General features: G+C 37.2%; 2 protein-coding genes across 2 annotated transcripts in view; one reads left to right on the plus strand and one right to left on the minus strand.

Annotated features, from left to right (window-relative positions):
* Positions 1 to 725: 725 nt before the first annotated feature.
* LOC125239978 overlaps positions 726 to 15,781 on the minus strand; it is a 32,715-nt gene continuing 17,659 nt past the window's right edge. The window contains exon 5 of the mRNA XM_048147772.1: positions 726 to 1,403. Coding sequence (XP_048003729.1) covers positions 1,292 to 1,403 — 112 coding nt within the window. The 3' untranslated portion in view covers positions 726 to 1,291. The remainder of the gene's footprint in view (positions 1,404 to 15,781) is intronic.
* On the plus strand, positions 3,595 to 8,923 carry LOC125239977. The gene is made up of 5 exons (XM_048147771.1): positions 3,595 to 3,840; positions 4,700 to 4,905; positions 5,465 to 6,267; positions 7,471 to 7,590; positions 8,669 to 8,923. The coding sequence occupies exons 1-5, from the start codon at positions 3,654 to 3,656 to the stop codon at positions 8,775 to 8,777; spliced, it is 1,425 nt and encodes a 474-aa protein (XP_048003728.1). The 5' UTR covers positions 3,595 to 3,653; the 3' UTR covers positions 8,778 to 8,923.

The raw sequence follows: 15,781 nt of genomic DNA on the forward strand, positions 1-15,781 counted from the left end.
TGCTATTTTGTAGTAACATTTATCCACCAGTATAGATTTAAGTCGGCTTATAAAGACTGAGTCTAGTTTTTCAGTTTTTAAGTGTGTGGGGATTTTATTATAAATATTGATAGCTCTGTAATATGGTCCGTTTTTAAATATTTCTAATTTAGGTTCTGGTAGTTCTAGATACTGATGGCGGCGACTAACTGATAGTAAGGGCTAGGCAATAGGTAGGTTAGGTTTGTTAGGTACCTATAGGTGCTCGAAGGGCAAACAATCTAGAAATAGGAGCAGCGCGCAGCGGGGCTCCGTCGAAACAGTCAGTTCGCGTCTGGTTTCGTACAAAAAAGCAAAGTCTTACAATCAGTAAGTCTAGTGGGAAGAAAATTCCCAGTGGTTCAACTGGTAAAGCTACGCGGTAAGACTACAGGGAATAGGTCTCCCGCTCCGCCTGTGTGCAATTACACATTTACTGTGCGAGTATGATGAAAAATATTATTTTAAATTTTTTTACACACGGATCCGCGTCTAAGCATACTTTCAAGAGTACCCATAGGCGAGGCTCCAAGAGGATGTTCGTTTGCAAAAATAGCGCACCTCATTCTGACTTCTGATATATATTGTATAGGTCCCAGACATCATATAAACATGTTGCCAAGCAGTTTTGTGGTCCCCGTCCCCCCAACCCGCCAATTAAAAATTGCATACAAACAAAAAAAAAATTTCATCAAATCATGCCGTGTAGGGTATCAAAAGAAAGGGCTTATTGAGTAGTTTACGAATATATAGCATACTATAACATTTCTTACACTTTCTCTAAGAAGTTTTTAGAAAATTTACGAAAATGCTTCATTTTGGAGTTCACTTTAAACCACTGTAGATTAAGAACTAATGAGTATATTTATATAATTATTATTTTAAGTAACTAACAAGAGTCCAATGTCTACGAACCAATAGTTCGTAAAGTGAAAAAATTGCATTTGGGAGCAGGGGGAGCAGTCAAAGATGGCGAGTTTCGATAATTGAAATATCTTATCATTTCGGTCTCTGAGTGGAGTTCCGTTTGCGGACCTCAATCTGGCATATATTTATTACATAGACAGATATTGTCAATGAGTTTTACACCCGGAACTCCACTCTTATAATACCCCTTCGTTTTTGCGTCGGGGGTTAAAAAATGGCCCAGTAACCTCAGCAGTCGCCAATGAAACGTATTGTATGTAAATTCCATGAATTAAAGTTCTTGGTAGCTGTAACCTCGCTTAATAACTTGGACATGGCCCGACGGATCCACTGCGAATGTAATGTATCAGTCATCATTATCATCATCATCTTCATCGCTGTCGAAATTGGCGTGGCTTGGAGGCTCCACGTGGACGATGGCGGATTGGGGACAGCACACCTCGGCTGTCGCGCAGGGCCTGATGGACAAACAATAAGGTTATGTTAAAAAAAACCGGCCAAGAGCGTGTCGGGCCACGCTCAGTGTAGGGTTCCGTAGTTTTCCGTATTTTTCTCAAAAACTAGTCAACCTATCAGTTCAAAATAATTTTCCTAGAAAGTATTTATAAAGTTCTACTTTTGTGATTTTTTTCATATTTTTTAAACATATGGTTCTAAAGTTAGAGGGGGAGACACACTTTTTTTTCCTTTAAGAGCGATTATTTCCGAAAATATTAATATTATTAAAAAACGATTTTAGTAAACCCTTATTCATTTTTAAATACCAATTCAATATATCACACGTTGGGGTTGGAATGAAAAAAAAAGACAGTCCCCACTTTACATGTAGGGGGGGGGGGTACCCTAACAAAACATTTTTTCCACATTTTATTTTACCACTTTGTCGGCGTGATTGATATACATACTGGTACCAAATTTCAGCTTTCTAGTGCTAACGGTCACTGAGATTATCCGCGGACGGACGGACGGACGGACGGAAATGATTTGAAATGAAATGAATGACGGACGGACAGACAGACATGGCGAAACTATAAGGGTTCCTAGTTGACTACGGAACCCTAAAAATACCTACGGTTACGTCAGTTCCATAATTTTTTTTTTACCACACCAACAATTAAATTGATATTTTATTTTTTGAAACCCTCGCAACGCTCAAGATTCCACTTCTTGGATCACGCGCTACGCTTTTGGTTCAATATTGGAATTAGTTAATTAATAAAAGTTAATTAGTTAATTAATTAGTTAATTAATAAAACTGCAATCTAAGTGGCACACTATTAACAACTCTATCCCGCAAGGCAGCGTTTTAGGATGCTTGCTGTTCCTTATATATATCAACGATCTCCCTAAAATAACCGAACATAAATGTATCATATTTGCTGACGATATCACCCTTCTGTTTAAACATGACAATAACTCAAACAACTATACCCATATTAAAGAAACATTCTCAAATGTCACTGGCTGGTTACAAGATCACAACCTAATAATAAATACTACTAAGACAAGACTTATGCAATTCAGGCCCTATCAGAAAAAACCTACCGATTTAGCCCCGTTATTAAAAGATTTAAATATAAAAGAAGACACTGAAAACACCTTATTAGGGATAAATATTGACACTCATATCGACTGGAAAAAACACATTTCAAAAATAAAATCTAAGCTGTCCACCCTTTTATACGCTTTGAGCATTCTAAAGTCAAACACACATACAGAGTGCGCTCTGTCCGCATACCATTCTTACGCACAAGCCTGGTTACGTTATGGTATCATTCTATGGGGCCATGGCAGTGATGCCCACGATCTCCTTGTAGCCCAAAAAAAATGTGTCCGCATCCTAACCAATAAAAAACAAACTGACAGCTGCAAAAAACTTTTCACTAATCTTAAAATTTTAACTCTCCCATCTCTCTACATCTTCGAAATTTCAAACTTTGTCAGAAAGAACATACATTTATTTGAATTTTGTAAAAGTGCACGTCGTAATGATAAGCTCTCTCCCCCGGAACCAATTTTAGATATCTATAAAAACGGCCCATATTTCAGAGCGATACAGATTTATAATAAACTGCCAAATTATATTAGAAATATAAAAAACCTTAACTCATTCTCATCAAAATTAAAAACACTTTTAATATCAAAGGCATATTATTCCGTCCAAGAGTATATGGAGGACAAATGTTTATAACTAGATATACTTAAGATACTACTAATAACTATTATTTTCCTAACCTATGTGCTCTCTTGAGTATACCTAAATATTAGTAAGTATTCCTACTTACTGAATACAAAAATAGGCTAGGACAAAATAATTCGCTAATATGTAAACACTACTTTTAAGTATTTGTTTTGTTTTACGATAACTAGATATAAGACTGCTTTGCAATGCCCTCTCAGGGCGCCATGTCGCTCTATTTTAATGAAATGTAACAACTTTACGTGTACCATGGTTCGCAATAAAGATATTCTATTCTATTCTATTCTAGTTTGGCCCCTTAAGTATTTTTACACCGTTCGATACACAAAATCGATTTCGGCTCGCTTGCTGGCAAAATACTTCGTATTTGACCTATTCGTTTTGAAGTTTGACGTTTGAAGTTTTGCTTGGCTTGCTTGACACTTGACACTTATATTTCATGTGCTTAAAGAAAAAGTTATCGACAAAGGTTATCGCATTAAATAACTAAAATAATTTATAACTGAAAATGTCACTAATTGTGGTCGAGGACGATTCGAGCGACGAGCGAGCGTCAGTATCTGAAGACGAGCAAAGCAAAGATGTATCTGATAACAGGTTTAACAACAAACCTAGCGCTCGAGAGTTGACCATGGATGAGAGATCTTACGACGATGCAGAAACGATATCTACTCCTGATAATAACGATGATGAAGGTAAGAACAATAATCTATCTTTACAAACATAATTTTAACGATATGTACTAAATATATATATTCATCGTGCCCTATCGTCTACAGGATTGCGTTTTGTATGCGATCGATGTAGCAAGTTATACTGTGATGATATAAGTCTCTATAGTCGTGAATCGGTGATGGGAGGGACCTGTAATACCAGGAGTGCCACAACAAGCAACTATAACAGATGCTGAGCCTATAATAACATGCATATGATATATACATGTAAAGACCCACTCAAATAATAACAAATAATAATATTGTCCAGTTACCGCGATAGTTACTCATGAAATATAACTATGGAAAGGGGATTGTATTACGTATAATGAATTTACAATTCGGTTTGAACACCCTGAAACAGCGTCATAAAATCTATGTTATTTATGGTTCATTAATATCCCTTGTGTGATTTAAGCACATTGAAATTTTTCTTAAGTCATCCGTTGACCATGAATGTAGTAAAGTGTTTGAAATGTCGGGATGAATTGTAAATTCATTATCGATATAATCCATTTCCATAGTTTTATTTCATAAATAAATTATGTTCCAGACAACCGGTCTGGCTCAGTGAATACCGGTCTGGCTCAGTTGGTAGTGACCCTGTCTGCTAAGCCGCGGTCCTGGGTTTGAATCCCGGTAAGGGCATTTATTTGTGTGATGAGCACAGATATTTGTTCCTGAGTCATGGATGTTTTCTATGTATATAAGTATGTATTTATCTATTTAAGTATGTATATCGTCGCTTAGCACCCATAGTACAAGCTTTGCTTAGTTTGGGGCTAAGTTGATCTGTGTAAGGTGTCCCCAATATTTATTTTTTTATTTTATTTTTTTCTAGAAAAACCACTCCTAGAACTAATGAAGCACCTGATAAACTACAACGGCAAGCAGAACACCAAGTTAACGAACAGCCAGCTCGTCGGCATACTGAAGAAAGAGTTCAACCTGGACCCGGCGAGGCTGCACTTCATAAGCGTGGAGATATATATGAATGTGCTGAAGAAGTTCTTGAAGGATTGGCCGCAGTGGGACGAGTTTGATCAGGTAATCCTGGATGTGGGCAGATATCCTCACATTTTTTGTTTTACAATGTGAATATTGGTAAGAACTGTCATTTTGAGTTCAAATGGGAACAACTAGTTTTATTTTTATGAGATTCTGCCATAAAAAGAGTTTCTGTAAGTCCTGAGATAAGTTCTTAACTGAAACATACTCAATTCTCGGAATTAATTAAAAAAAAAATTAAAATGGCTTTATTTCGACCAACTGGGATCATACAATTTAGGTACAAACATAAAATATCACAAATAATCACAAGAAAATTAACAACAATAAATAACAATAAAATTTACATTGTACAAATAAAATATGTATTATAAATATGTCATATTTATGTAAAAAACTACAGACAAGTATCGTTTTATAATTTGTAGCTTATCTATAAATTTTGGATAAAAACTATAAATTTCATTAAGAATTGTATACTTTAATAAGATTTGAATGTGTACAATAAAATCAAAAGACTCTGTATGTGCCCTAGTTTCATTTTAACTATAGGAGGCTGAAAAACTGATTTAATTAAATATTTTAATCAATCCTTTAGGTCATGCATGAAACCCGCTGCATGGATGACCACGAAGAGGTAGAAAAGATGCTAGACATCGAATACACATCCTTAAAAACGTACCTCTCCACCATTTTGAAAGCTACCGAACCGTTCGCCAGAGAAGAGACACAAAAACTAAAACGAAGCGAAGAGATTCCAGAAACAAGCAAATCTGTACCTGGTGATGTTGTACTAGAGATTAACTGTACAAGAGATCAGTTAAATAAGCTATTTTTCAGAAAACCGCATCCAGAATACAAAGATAGTATATTTAACATTGCTCCTCACTTACCATCAAAGATCTACATACATCAACAAAATTTTCAATCTATGCTCAATTCCTGTTACGTTAACATTAGTATAAACATGGATTATTTTAAATATAAAAGAGAGATGCTGGCGAATTTTAAACATAAATTAGTTAATAAAAGTCTAAGACAGATTCAAAGAGAGCCGAAATTGAACACGCACCTTCAAACACTAAAGTTGTCGAAAGGGCAAACGGATGTTGCTAGAAAGGATTTGAAATTTGTTATAGAAAAAATTCAGAGGTCGAATAGATATGGCATAGAACAACAGCATGATGTTGATACGCTGTTTAGAACTGTTATTGAAGACTTAAGTGTGTTACCAGCTACGTATAATAACGGGAGAGTGGAGACACCCAGTATATTTAGACATTATTTGAGCAGATTCCCATTTGTGAGACATCTGTGTCAGGATGTTGACGGGGAGTCGGAGAAGTATGATCTGCAGTTGGAAGAGAAGATTTCACCGATGCTGTGTTTCCATATAAACAGGTGCTCATTTTTTTATATTTGTATATTACAACCTTAAAATGCTTTGGACTTAAATATCTAAAAGGTACTAACCACTTCTCCAATGGTAGTGGTCAAGTGGATATTGTCTAAAAAAAGTTCATTACGATACAATCTTCTCTGCCCAAAGGTTAACTGGTAGAGAATGCCTCATGGCATTAAGTTTGCCTTTTGTACATTAGGTTGTTCTTTTGTGCAATAAAGTTTAAATAAATAAATAAATACAAGTACGGAAAAAAGGAAGTTAGAAACGACTTTTTACGCACTAGTGCGAGGAGTGGGTCATTTCTTGTCAGGTCGAAACTTCGAAGGGCCATCTGTATTGAAAAACGTCGTACGATACATGTGCGAAAAGGAAATTCGTGTCGATTTGAAACATATAACCACTAGTATTTGCCCGCGGCTTCGCTTGCGTTGACAAAAAAGTAGCCTATGTCACTCTCCATCCCTTCAACTATCTCCACTTAAAAAATCACTACAATTCGTCGCTCCGTTTTGCCGTGAAAGACGGACAAACAAACAGACAGGCACACTTTTTTTTTATACTTCGTCGGTGGCCAACAAGCATACGGCCCGACTGATGTAAAGCGGTCACCGTAACCTATGGACGCCTGCAACTCAAACAGTGTCACATGCGCGTTGCCACCCCATTAGAAACTCAATCATTAGAAACTCAATTGTAGTGTAATTAAGTACACAGCAAAAAGGAGTGTACAAGCTCTAAGGAGGGTTCGGGTTGCCGACGACTCAAAGGACAATAGACGGAATAAATCAGTTCTGTAAGACCTCCCGTCATCAGCACACCGCACCCTCGTTGAGCTCTAGCAGCCTTACTCACCGACAGGAACACAACACTATGAGTGGGGTCTAGTACTATTTGGCTGCGGTTTTCTGTAAGGCGGAGGTACTTCTCCAGTTGGGCTCTGCTCTAGATTCGAGCGAGACGATATCCGCTGTGCTGTGCCCTACCACACAAAGCGGAATATCACTCGCTATGCCCTACCTCCTACAAACACACTTTCCCATTTATAATATTAGTATAAATAAATAAATATTATAGGACATTCTTACACAGATTGACTGAGGCCCACGGTAAGCTCAAGAAGGCTTGTGTTGTGGGTACTCAGACAACGATATATAACCCATGGATGGCATGTATGGAATGGATAACATTTTTTTCTGCAGGTGTAATGTGATAGGCAAGACTATAAACACGGATAGCAACTGGCTGAAACTGGAGTGTTCCATCTGTCAGATAAAGTATCATGGCGTCCAAGGCATCGAAGCGTTGAAGACACATTTTAGGTGAGTATACTTTTAGCCCATATTAACACAAGTTAAATTATAATCTATTGAAAATATTTCAACTTGTGCTACCTTAAAGTAGTCACACCACTATATATATAAATTAAAACCGAAATAAATTACACATATGAAAGAAAAAGTGACCAAGGCCTCTCGTGCCTGAGGCTGGAATCGAACCAGCGTACTCTGCATTCGCGGCAGATGCCTATTAATCCGCTCGGCCACCCAGGTCACAGTTGCTGACACAGATGTCATATAATATACCATAGATCAAGCAAACGTATCTACTTAGCGTGTCAAATGAACTCAGTGAAATCCACTGAGTTGTCCGTCTTTACTCGCAGCTTGCAGCTTTCGGGCGTCAATTTTTGTAAGTTGAAGTCAACCAAAACATAAAAAATGCCTCGTTACGTGATATTCAATTGCAACAACACAAAATATAGAGACATATTTAAAATTACAGGCAAGAATCAACTTCAGTACAAAATTTGACACGCTCGGCCCCTATACAAATATATGAATTTGTTTCTTCTATCTAAATTAAGTTCTGTGGTTGCTGAGGTCGAAATTATCTCTCATATGAGTAATCTACACAAGGACCCAAGCTGTGTTGATACCAACCTGAGTTTGGTTCACATGGGGGGCAAGAACCATACCGTTCTACCCTAGGGATGGTCAGAGGGCGCTACGAGTCCTTGTGTAGATTACTCATGAGAGATAATTTCGACCTCAGCAACTGTGACCTGGGTGGCCGAGCGGATAAACAGGCATCTGCCACGAACGCAGAGTACGCTGGGGCTTACTCTTGGCCACAGACTAGCCAAAAGCAAAGACGTGGCCTACGATGGAGTGAGCTCGCCCAGAAGATGCCTGTTCACTCTTGATTTGAAGGTTGCCGGGTTATATGAGCTCGGAAATATAGCCGCCGGCAAGGAATCCCACTCCTTGGTAGTGCGCATAAGAAAAGAACGCGCATGTGTGGCCGTGCTTTAAAATTTTTAAGCTTGGAGAGTTTGACAGTAACTCTCTATAACTTGATTCTCTTTGACCATAACTAATCAAAGTTGTATATTTGCAGGGAATGTCATCAAAACGAACAGAACTGGGTCTGTACCCATTGTGACAAGGAGTTCGTGGCCGCCCAGCTAGCGACCGCCAGATGGCACCACCGGTGTGAGAACAATTAATACAAACTCTAAGATTGACTTAGGATTAGTTTCCGATATAACCTTTCTTATAGCTCATGAATCTCATCAGCAGTTCTCGAAAAGTTTGTACATAGCCACGTCAGCAAATTTTAATTGATCCTATTTTGTTACCAACATTTAGTAATATAAGTCGACTATCGTAAGATATATCATAATTGTTATAATTAAGAAAATATAGATACTAGAGAACCTTAATGACCAAATAAAACTTACTAAAATCTTAATTCATCAAAAAAATCTTGGTAACAAAATAGGAATAAAAAAAACAAATTTAACTTTTTTTTAAATTTTTGTACAAACTTTTTGAGAACTGCTCTCATGATGCCCTGGTACAACTCATTGTGATCATCAAAAGAAAAAAATAATTAAAATGAATTAAATTTACGTACAAAAAATTAAGAATAGAGTTTAGAGATATACATAAATTAAATATAACAAGATTATACCATCCCATACATTAAAATGCGACCGCCTAAGACCGCGCTTACACTCCACCACACATAGATGGCGCCACAAAAAAAATGTCTTGTAGCTTTCGATTATACTTGTAGATGGCGTTAAGTGTCACTTTTGACATAGATTTACGGCTCGGAATTGACACAATGCCAATCTACAAATAATCGGTGGCAACAAGGCATTTTTTTGTGGCGCCATCTATGTGTGGTGGAGTGTAAGCGCGTTCGTAGGCGGTCGCATTTTAATGTATGGGATGGTATGATCTTGTAGATAGTGGAAAACGGAGGTTACCATGACAACCGTCAGGTGGCACCACAAATGTGAGAAGAAAACATTTAACACACACACACTACGAAAATTAACTAAGGAATAGATTCCCTGATAACCTTTTCAATAACTCATGGGACCCTGGTACTTACGAATGAATGAATTTGGTTTTTAGCCCCCGATGAAAAAACGACGGGGTGTTATAAGTTTCACGTGTCTGTCTGTTTGTATGTCTGTTTGCCTGTGGCACCGTAGCTCCCGAACTGGTGAACCGATTTCGATTTAGTTTTTTTTTTTGTTTGAAAGTTGAATTGTTCGGGAGTATTCTTAGACATGTTTCATGAAAATAGGTCTACTATGTCGCGGTCGGGGGTTTTTAATTTTTTTTTTGTTTTCTGGTTATTTTTTCTCGTTTTTCCTCAGAGATATGGGAAATAGAGATAAAACAATTCTTTTCACCACTTTTAACCACCAATTTGCACTCTTGTGGATAAAATGCAATTTTGCTATTCGATTTTCGAAGAATAAAGAGAGCCTTTACCAGTTGGTGTGGTGAACAAAATCGTTTTAGAGATATCAAAGACATAATTATGTAACTCCGTATAGACGGACAAAGTCTAAGAAAAAATCGTACCTCAAAGCCATAGAGAAAAAGGTACGGTGGCCTAGATGGCGTTACACCTTTGGGGAACGCTCGGCTAGATGGCGCTAATATTAATTAATTTGCGTTAAATTGGCGTTAATATTTGACATTTTAACGGTGCCCGATTGATATTCCGAAATAAAATACGCCGATTTTCGGTACGCCGACAACGATTCGCCGACGTCTTTTTTGGCCGAATAACGATTGGAAGATTCTCATTTCGCATAATATTCGTTCGTAAACGGAGTCGGTAAGCAGAAATTTGATACGCCGATTTACTTTTCGACGAATAATCATTTAGTAATTGTAAAAATTGGCCGACACAAAATTGGTCGAAACACAATAGGCCGAGTGATCATTTGGTTTTTTTTTGGTTAGTTGGCTGGAACTTGCGTGCAAAGTGTTCTGCGGATTCAAAAATCTAGTTGTTAGATCGTTTAAAAGAGTAACTCACATTTATTTCATTTACTTATATTAATCATCATGTTCTGATTCTAACGATTAATTTTAGTAAATTATGTATTGTTGTCAACTCACCAAATTTTTACTTTTAAAATATACATTGTTTGTTTAAGAAATAAGTGTCTATTAAAGTGCGTATTTCATTTACAACAGCGATAATTCGTTCATTCGAAAATATTTTAACAATGTATAAAACGTTATTCGACTAAACGTGCCCTAAACGAAAACATTACTTTTCTAAATGAAAAATGTCCAATAATAGTTCGGATAATTTGCACAGAAGCGAACTGAACTGTATGCTATTACCAAGATTCTACGTAACGTTATTCGACCAAAAGTGGCAGCGATAGTTTGATTATTCGGCTAAATGGCATTCGGCGAATCGTTGTCGGCGAATCAATAATCGGCTAAAAATTTGTCGGAGAATCATTAGGTAGCCCATTTTAACACATATCAAGCTAAGAATATGAGCCAAATTGTCAAAACTGAGGTTCAAAAGTTTTAAGCTTGTGTCGAGAGATGGCAGTCTATGCACTGTGAGTGATTACACTTTTTACTTTGACAGTAACTCTCTATAATACTCGATCCTCGTTGGAGATATGGACAGTTGGGGAGCATAAAGTTTACAATGGCAACCTCCAGGTGGCACCACCGATGTGTGGCTCTTCGGAAATGAACTATGAAGTATTCTATTTTTTAAGAATTCGATTGGTCCCCAATAAATAGATTACATATATTTACAGTTATGATTACAGTACAAATTACATGATTATTTTATGGGCCTTTTTTTTTTTCAAAGTTGTCCACCCTTCTTTTGGTAACATGGGTATTTTTTACGCGATTCATACTCAGAATCGCAAGCTCTTTCGATCCTGATAGAAAAAAAAATCCCAAGATTTCCATACATTTTTCAAACTTTCCATTCCGTTACCGCCGTACAAAATGTATGAAAAAATGGTAACGGAATGGGAAAAAACTTTAGGAATCTTTTTTTCTCCTTTTAGGATTGAAAGAGCTCGCGATTCTGAGTGGAAAAGAAATCCAAATTAAAAAAAAAAGTAGAACAATAAATGAAACTCTATATTCAAAGTGACACTTAAATTGTTTAAAAATATTGACGTAAGGTAGAGCGGGGCAAATCTCGACTGGGGGGCTAACTGGTCCATTATTTCCATGTTTTACAATGTTTGCATTATTAAATACCCGTACAATATGTATATGGTAGATATATGGTAGGCGTGTTCAGTGGATACATGTAGAACTCAACATCATAGTGTAATAATGGAAAAAAATGATTAGTTACAATTGCCCTTCAGTCGAGATTTGCCCCGATGTACCTTATTTTAGTGTTTCGTATACAAAATGTCTCTTTTTTCGTTTCGTTAGGCGTTAGTTAAGACCAGGGATGTAACGGAGCTCTGCTTCTGCTTCCGTTTCTGCGGAACTTCCGTTTTGTTTTGCACGTCCGCTTCTGTTCCGGTTCTGCTATTTTTCAAACGGAAGTTATAACGGATGTCGGAACCTAGCGCGACGGTGGGACATGAGCGGCGTACATCAAAGACCAACAGGTCTATACCTGTCATTCGCTCATCTCTCCGCTTGCCACGTGCTGCGATACTAAACGCCAAGGCGAAAGGCCAAGCCAGTTCTTAAATTATTAGTTCGTAAACAGTAAACACCTAAAAGTTCTAGGTAATTTAATTAGTTTTGGTTTATGTGGTATTTTTTCTTTTCGTTTTTAACATCCATAAGTTCCGCTTCTGGTTCCGCTTCTGCTTCCGTTAAACTAAATTCAAAACTTCTGCTTCCGCTTTCGGTTCCGTTAAAAACACATCCGTTACATCCCTGGTTAAGACGTTGGGTATATTGTGATACTCTGTGATAAAAATAGTACATTTGTTCTACGGGCAGAATTTAAAAATATTTAAAAATAAATTTTGCTATGACAAACATTTGTGTCATTTTCCAGCAAAACGTCCCACTTTGTCGCTTGCTGTAACGACGATTTTACCAGTTACTCGTATGAAGATACAAGCAAATCTCATCCTTATGATGATAAACTGGGACGTTCCACTAAACTTCTACACATTTTATTCTTCTATTTGTATAAAGAATACAATTGTGACATTGTTTAAACTATAAATTATAAATATACTCGTTTTAGACAACGGAGAGCATGAATTTTCGAAATATATATTTTTTGTAATTATATTTTTGTATTATTTGAAAGGGATGACCCATTTTTGACCCAGTTATTATCGGTGCTGGGTTCATTATTATTAGGTCCTGGGTTCGAATCACGGTAAGGACATTTATTTGCGTAATGGCATAAATTAAATATAACAAGATCATACCATCCGCTTACACTCCACCACACATAGATGGCGCCACAAAAAAAATGTCTTGTAGCTTTCGATTATACTTGTAGATGGCGTTAAGTGTCACTTTTGACATAGATTTACGGCTCGGAATTGACACTTAATGCCAATCTACAAATAATCGGTGGCAACAAGGCATTTTTTGTGGCGCCATCTATGTGTGGTGGAGTGTAAGCGCGTTCGTAGGCGGTCGCATTTTAATGTATGTTATGGTATGATCTTGTTATATTTAATTTATGGTAATGGACAGATATTGGATGTTTTCTATGTATTCAAGTATTTGCATATATTTGAATACCCTTCATAAGCATGGACACTTGGACAGTCAATGAAATGTAAAGCCGTGATATCTGCCTACCGCTGATTTAAACTTTCACGGTTTTTACACATATCGTCACTACTTTTAAAAAAACTTGTATCTTCGTCTGTCAATGAAAAGAAAATTGTAGTAAGTATGTATGGAATGCATATAGACTTACTGCGTTTTAACTTTGAGGAGCAGCGTGAGATACGAGATTTTTTCAAAGTAGTGACGATATTTAAAATTGCAAACGAGACTTAAGGACGGGACGGGGGAACGGGGCTTAACGGGGGTCGGAGGTTAGTGTTTAAAACATAGTAAATACGCGATTAAGTCCCGTTTCCAATTTTAAATATCTGCCTACCACTCTGGGAAACTGGCTTTAACATACCTACGTAGTAATTAGGTAACTTTTTCTACTCCCGTACTGTTATTCGTGAGTTACAAGGTCGTGCATAGAAGTTTAAAACCCTACATAAAAGATGTCAGGACAAGTCTATCTAGTCTATACCCTGAAAACATTTAGTAGCAGTCGCACGATATAGCTGTTTTACAGTTTAGTAAATACATTGCTACCAACTTAACAAACCAATTCGCAGAGTCGAGACTCCTTCGTTTTCTGCTGCGTTCATTGGCGACGCGTCGAATCGCATTCAAATGTATAGAACTCGATTCAACTCGGCTCGATTCGTCTTAGTGGCCAGGCTTCAAAGAACCATACCATAGACAGTTTTATTTTCATGTTTGCACTCAAACTGCATATTCAAAATGGTAGGCGGTCCACCTAGATAACTAAGATGACTGAAAGTAGGTATTTGTTGAATTTATAATTTTCTTTCAAAATAAGTGCTTGGTCGTAGAAAAAGTATTGTATGCAACGGTGTTTAACTGAGTCAAAAAATGCTCGTGGCGTCTTTATTAACAATTTTCGGCTTCGCCTCAAATTGTTACCCACGCCACTCACCTTTTTTGACCTCTTTTAACCACCAGTTGCATAAAATACTATTATCTATCTATCTATAATACCTTTAAGCGAGCAATTCTTGTATATTTAATTAATAATTATATATTATTCGCCGAGTTATGTGGGGATCTTCGGGGTTGGAATCTTTGTCTTATCTCCCGGGAAATGCGAATTTTCGAGTCTTCTTTCTCATTATTACACGCAAAATACGGTATATCATCTAAAAACACGATATGACGACCGGTCTGGCTCACTCGGTAGTGACCCTGCCTGCTGAGCCGCGGTCCCAGGTTCGAATCCCGGTAAGGGCATTTATTTGTGTGATGAGCACAGATATTTGTTCCTGAGTCATGGATGTTTTCTATGTATATAAGTATGTATTTATCTATTTAAGTATGTATTTGTATATCGTCGCTTAGCACCCATAGTACAAGCTTTGCTTAGTTTGGGGCTAAGTTGATCTGTGTAAGGTGTCCCCCAATATTTATTTATTTATTTATATAATAAAATAGAACTTCAAGCGAAGCTCGCTCAGATACTAGTATTATAAGGACCATAGAGGAACAAGTAAGGGGAGAGTTGGAACTCCATACATCAGTAAATGCGGGTTATTTGTATAGGCATTGTTAAGTGACATCTAGCGACAATTACACGGCAAATAGCGTGATTTATCAGCACCACTACTCGATACTAGGTGGCAACTGTGTCTCGTCTGCCAAAAAATAGTTATTTGTTATACAAGGGGGCAAAGTTGTATTTTAACGCCGAGTGTGGAATTGAAAAACGAGCAAGTGAAAGGATTCTATAGTTGAACCACGAGCGAAGCGAGTGGTTCGAGAATAGAATCCTGAACTTGCGAGTTTTTTAACACACGAGAAGTAAAATACATTTGCACCCGAGTGTAACACAAAACTTTTCCCCTCACTGTAGCGAGGAAACTACAACGCAAAAAATGCGTTTATCACTGCTTCCGGTAGTTCCACAGGTGGTAAATCATCTTTATTACTAGATTCACCTACTTATATCAATTTTAAAGCAGTTAATTTGACTTTATTCAAGGTCAAATTACTTTACCCACTAGTGGATAAAATGCGTTTTTACCCGCTGGTATTAAAGGACAAAACACGTGTTTCCGAGCTAGTGAGGGGAAAATAATATTAGAACAGTTTACAACTTATATTACAAGCAGAAGGAATTGAAAACAGATTACTGATTAATACTATCATAATGCTAAAAATTGGTGAGCATTAAACTTTTCGTTTGTCGCGACATCTATTGACAAGTAGCAGTACTGATAATTCACGTTATTTGACGCGTGATTGTCGTTAGATATCACTTAATTAACTATGCCTATACAAATAACCCGCATTTACTGATGTATGGAGTTACAACTCTTCCCCACAGAATTACAGTTAAACCAGAATGAGTAGTTAGGTCAAAAAGTGTGTCCACATGAGAGGTCATTGTTTGGGCTGGTGTCCCTCTTGCACTTACTGACAATGTCAACATTAT

Source organism: Leguminivora glycinivorella, chromosome 26, assembly GCF_023078275.1.
Source record: "Leguminivora glycinivorella isolate SPB_JAAS2020 chromosome 26, LegGlyc_1.1, whole genome shotgun sequence".
Lineage (NCBI taxonomy): Eukaryota > Metazoa > Arthropoda > Insecta > Lepidoptera > Tortricidae > Leguminivora > Leguminivora glycinivorella.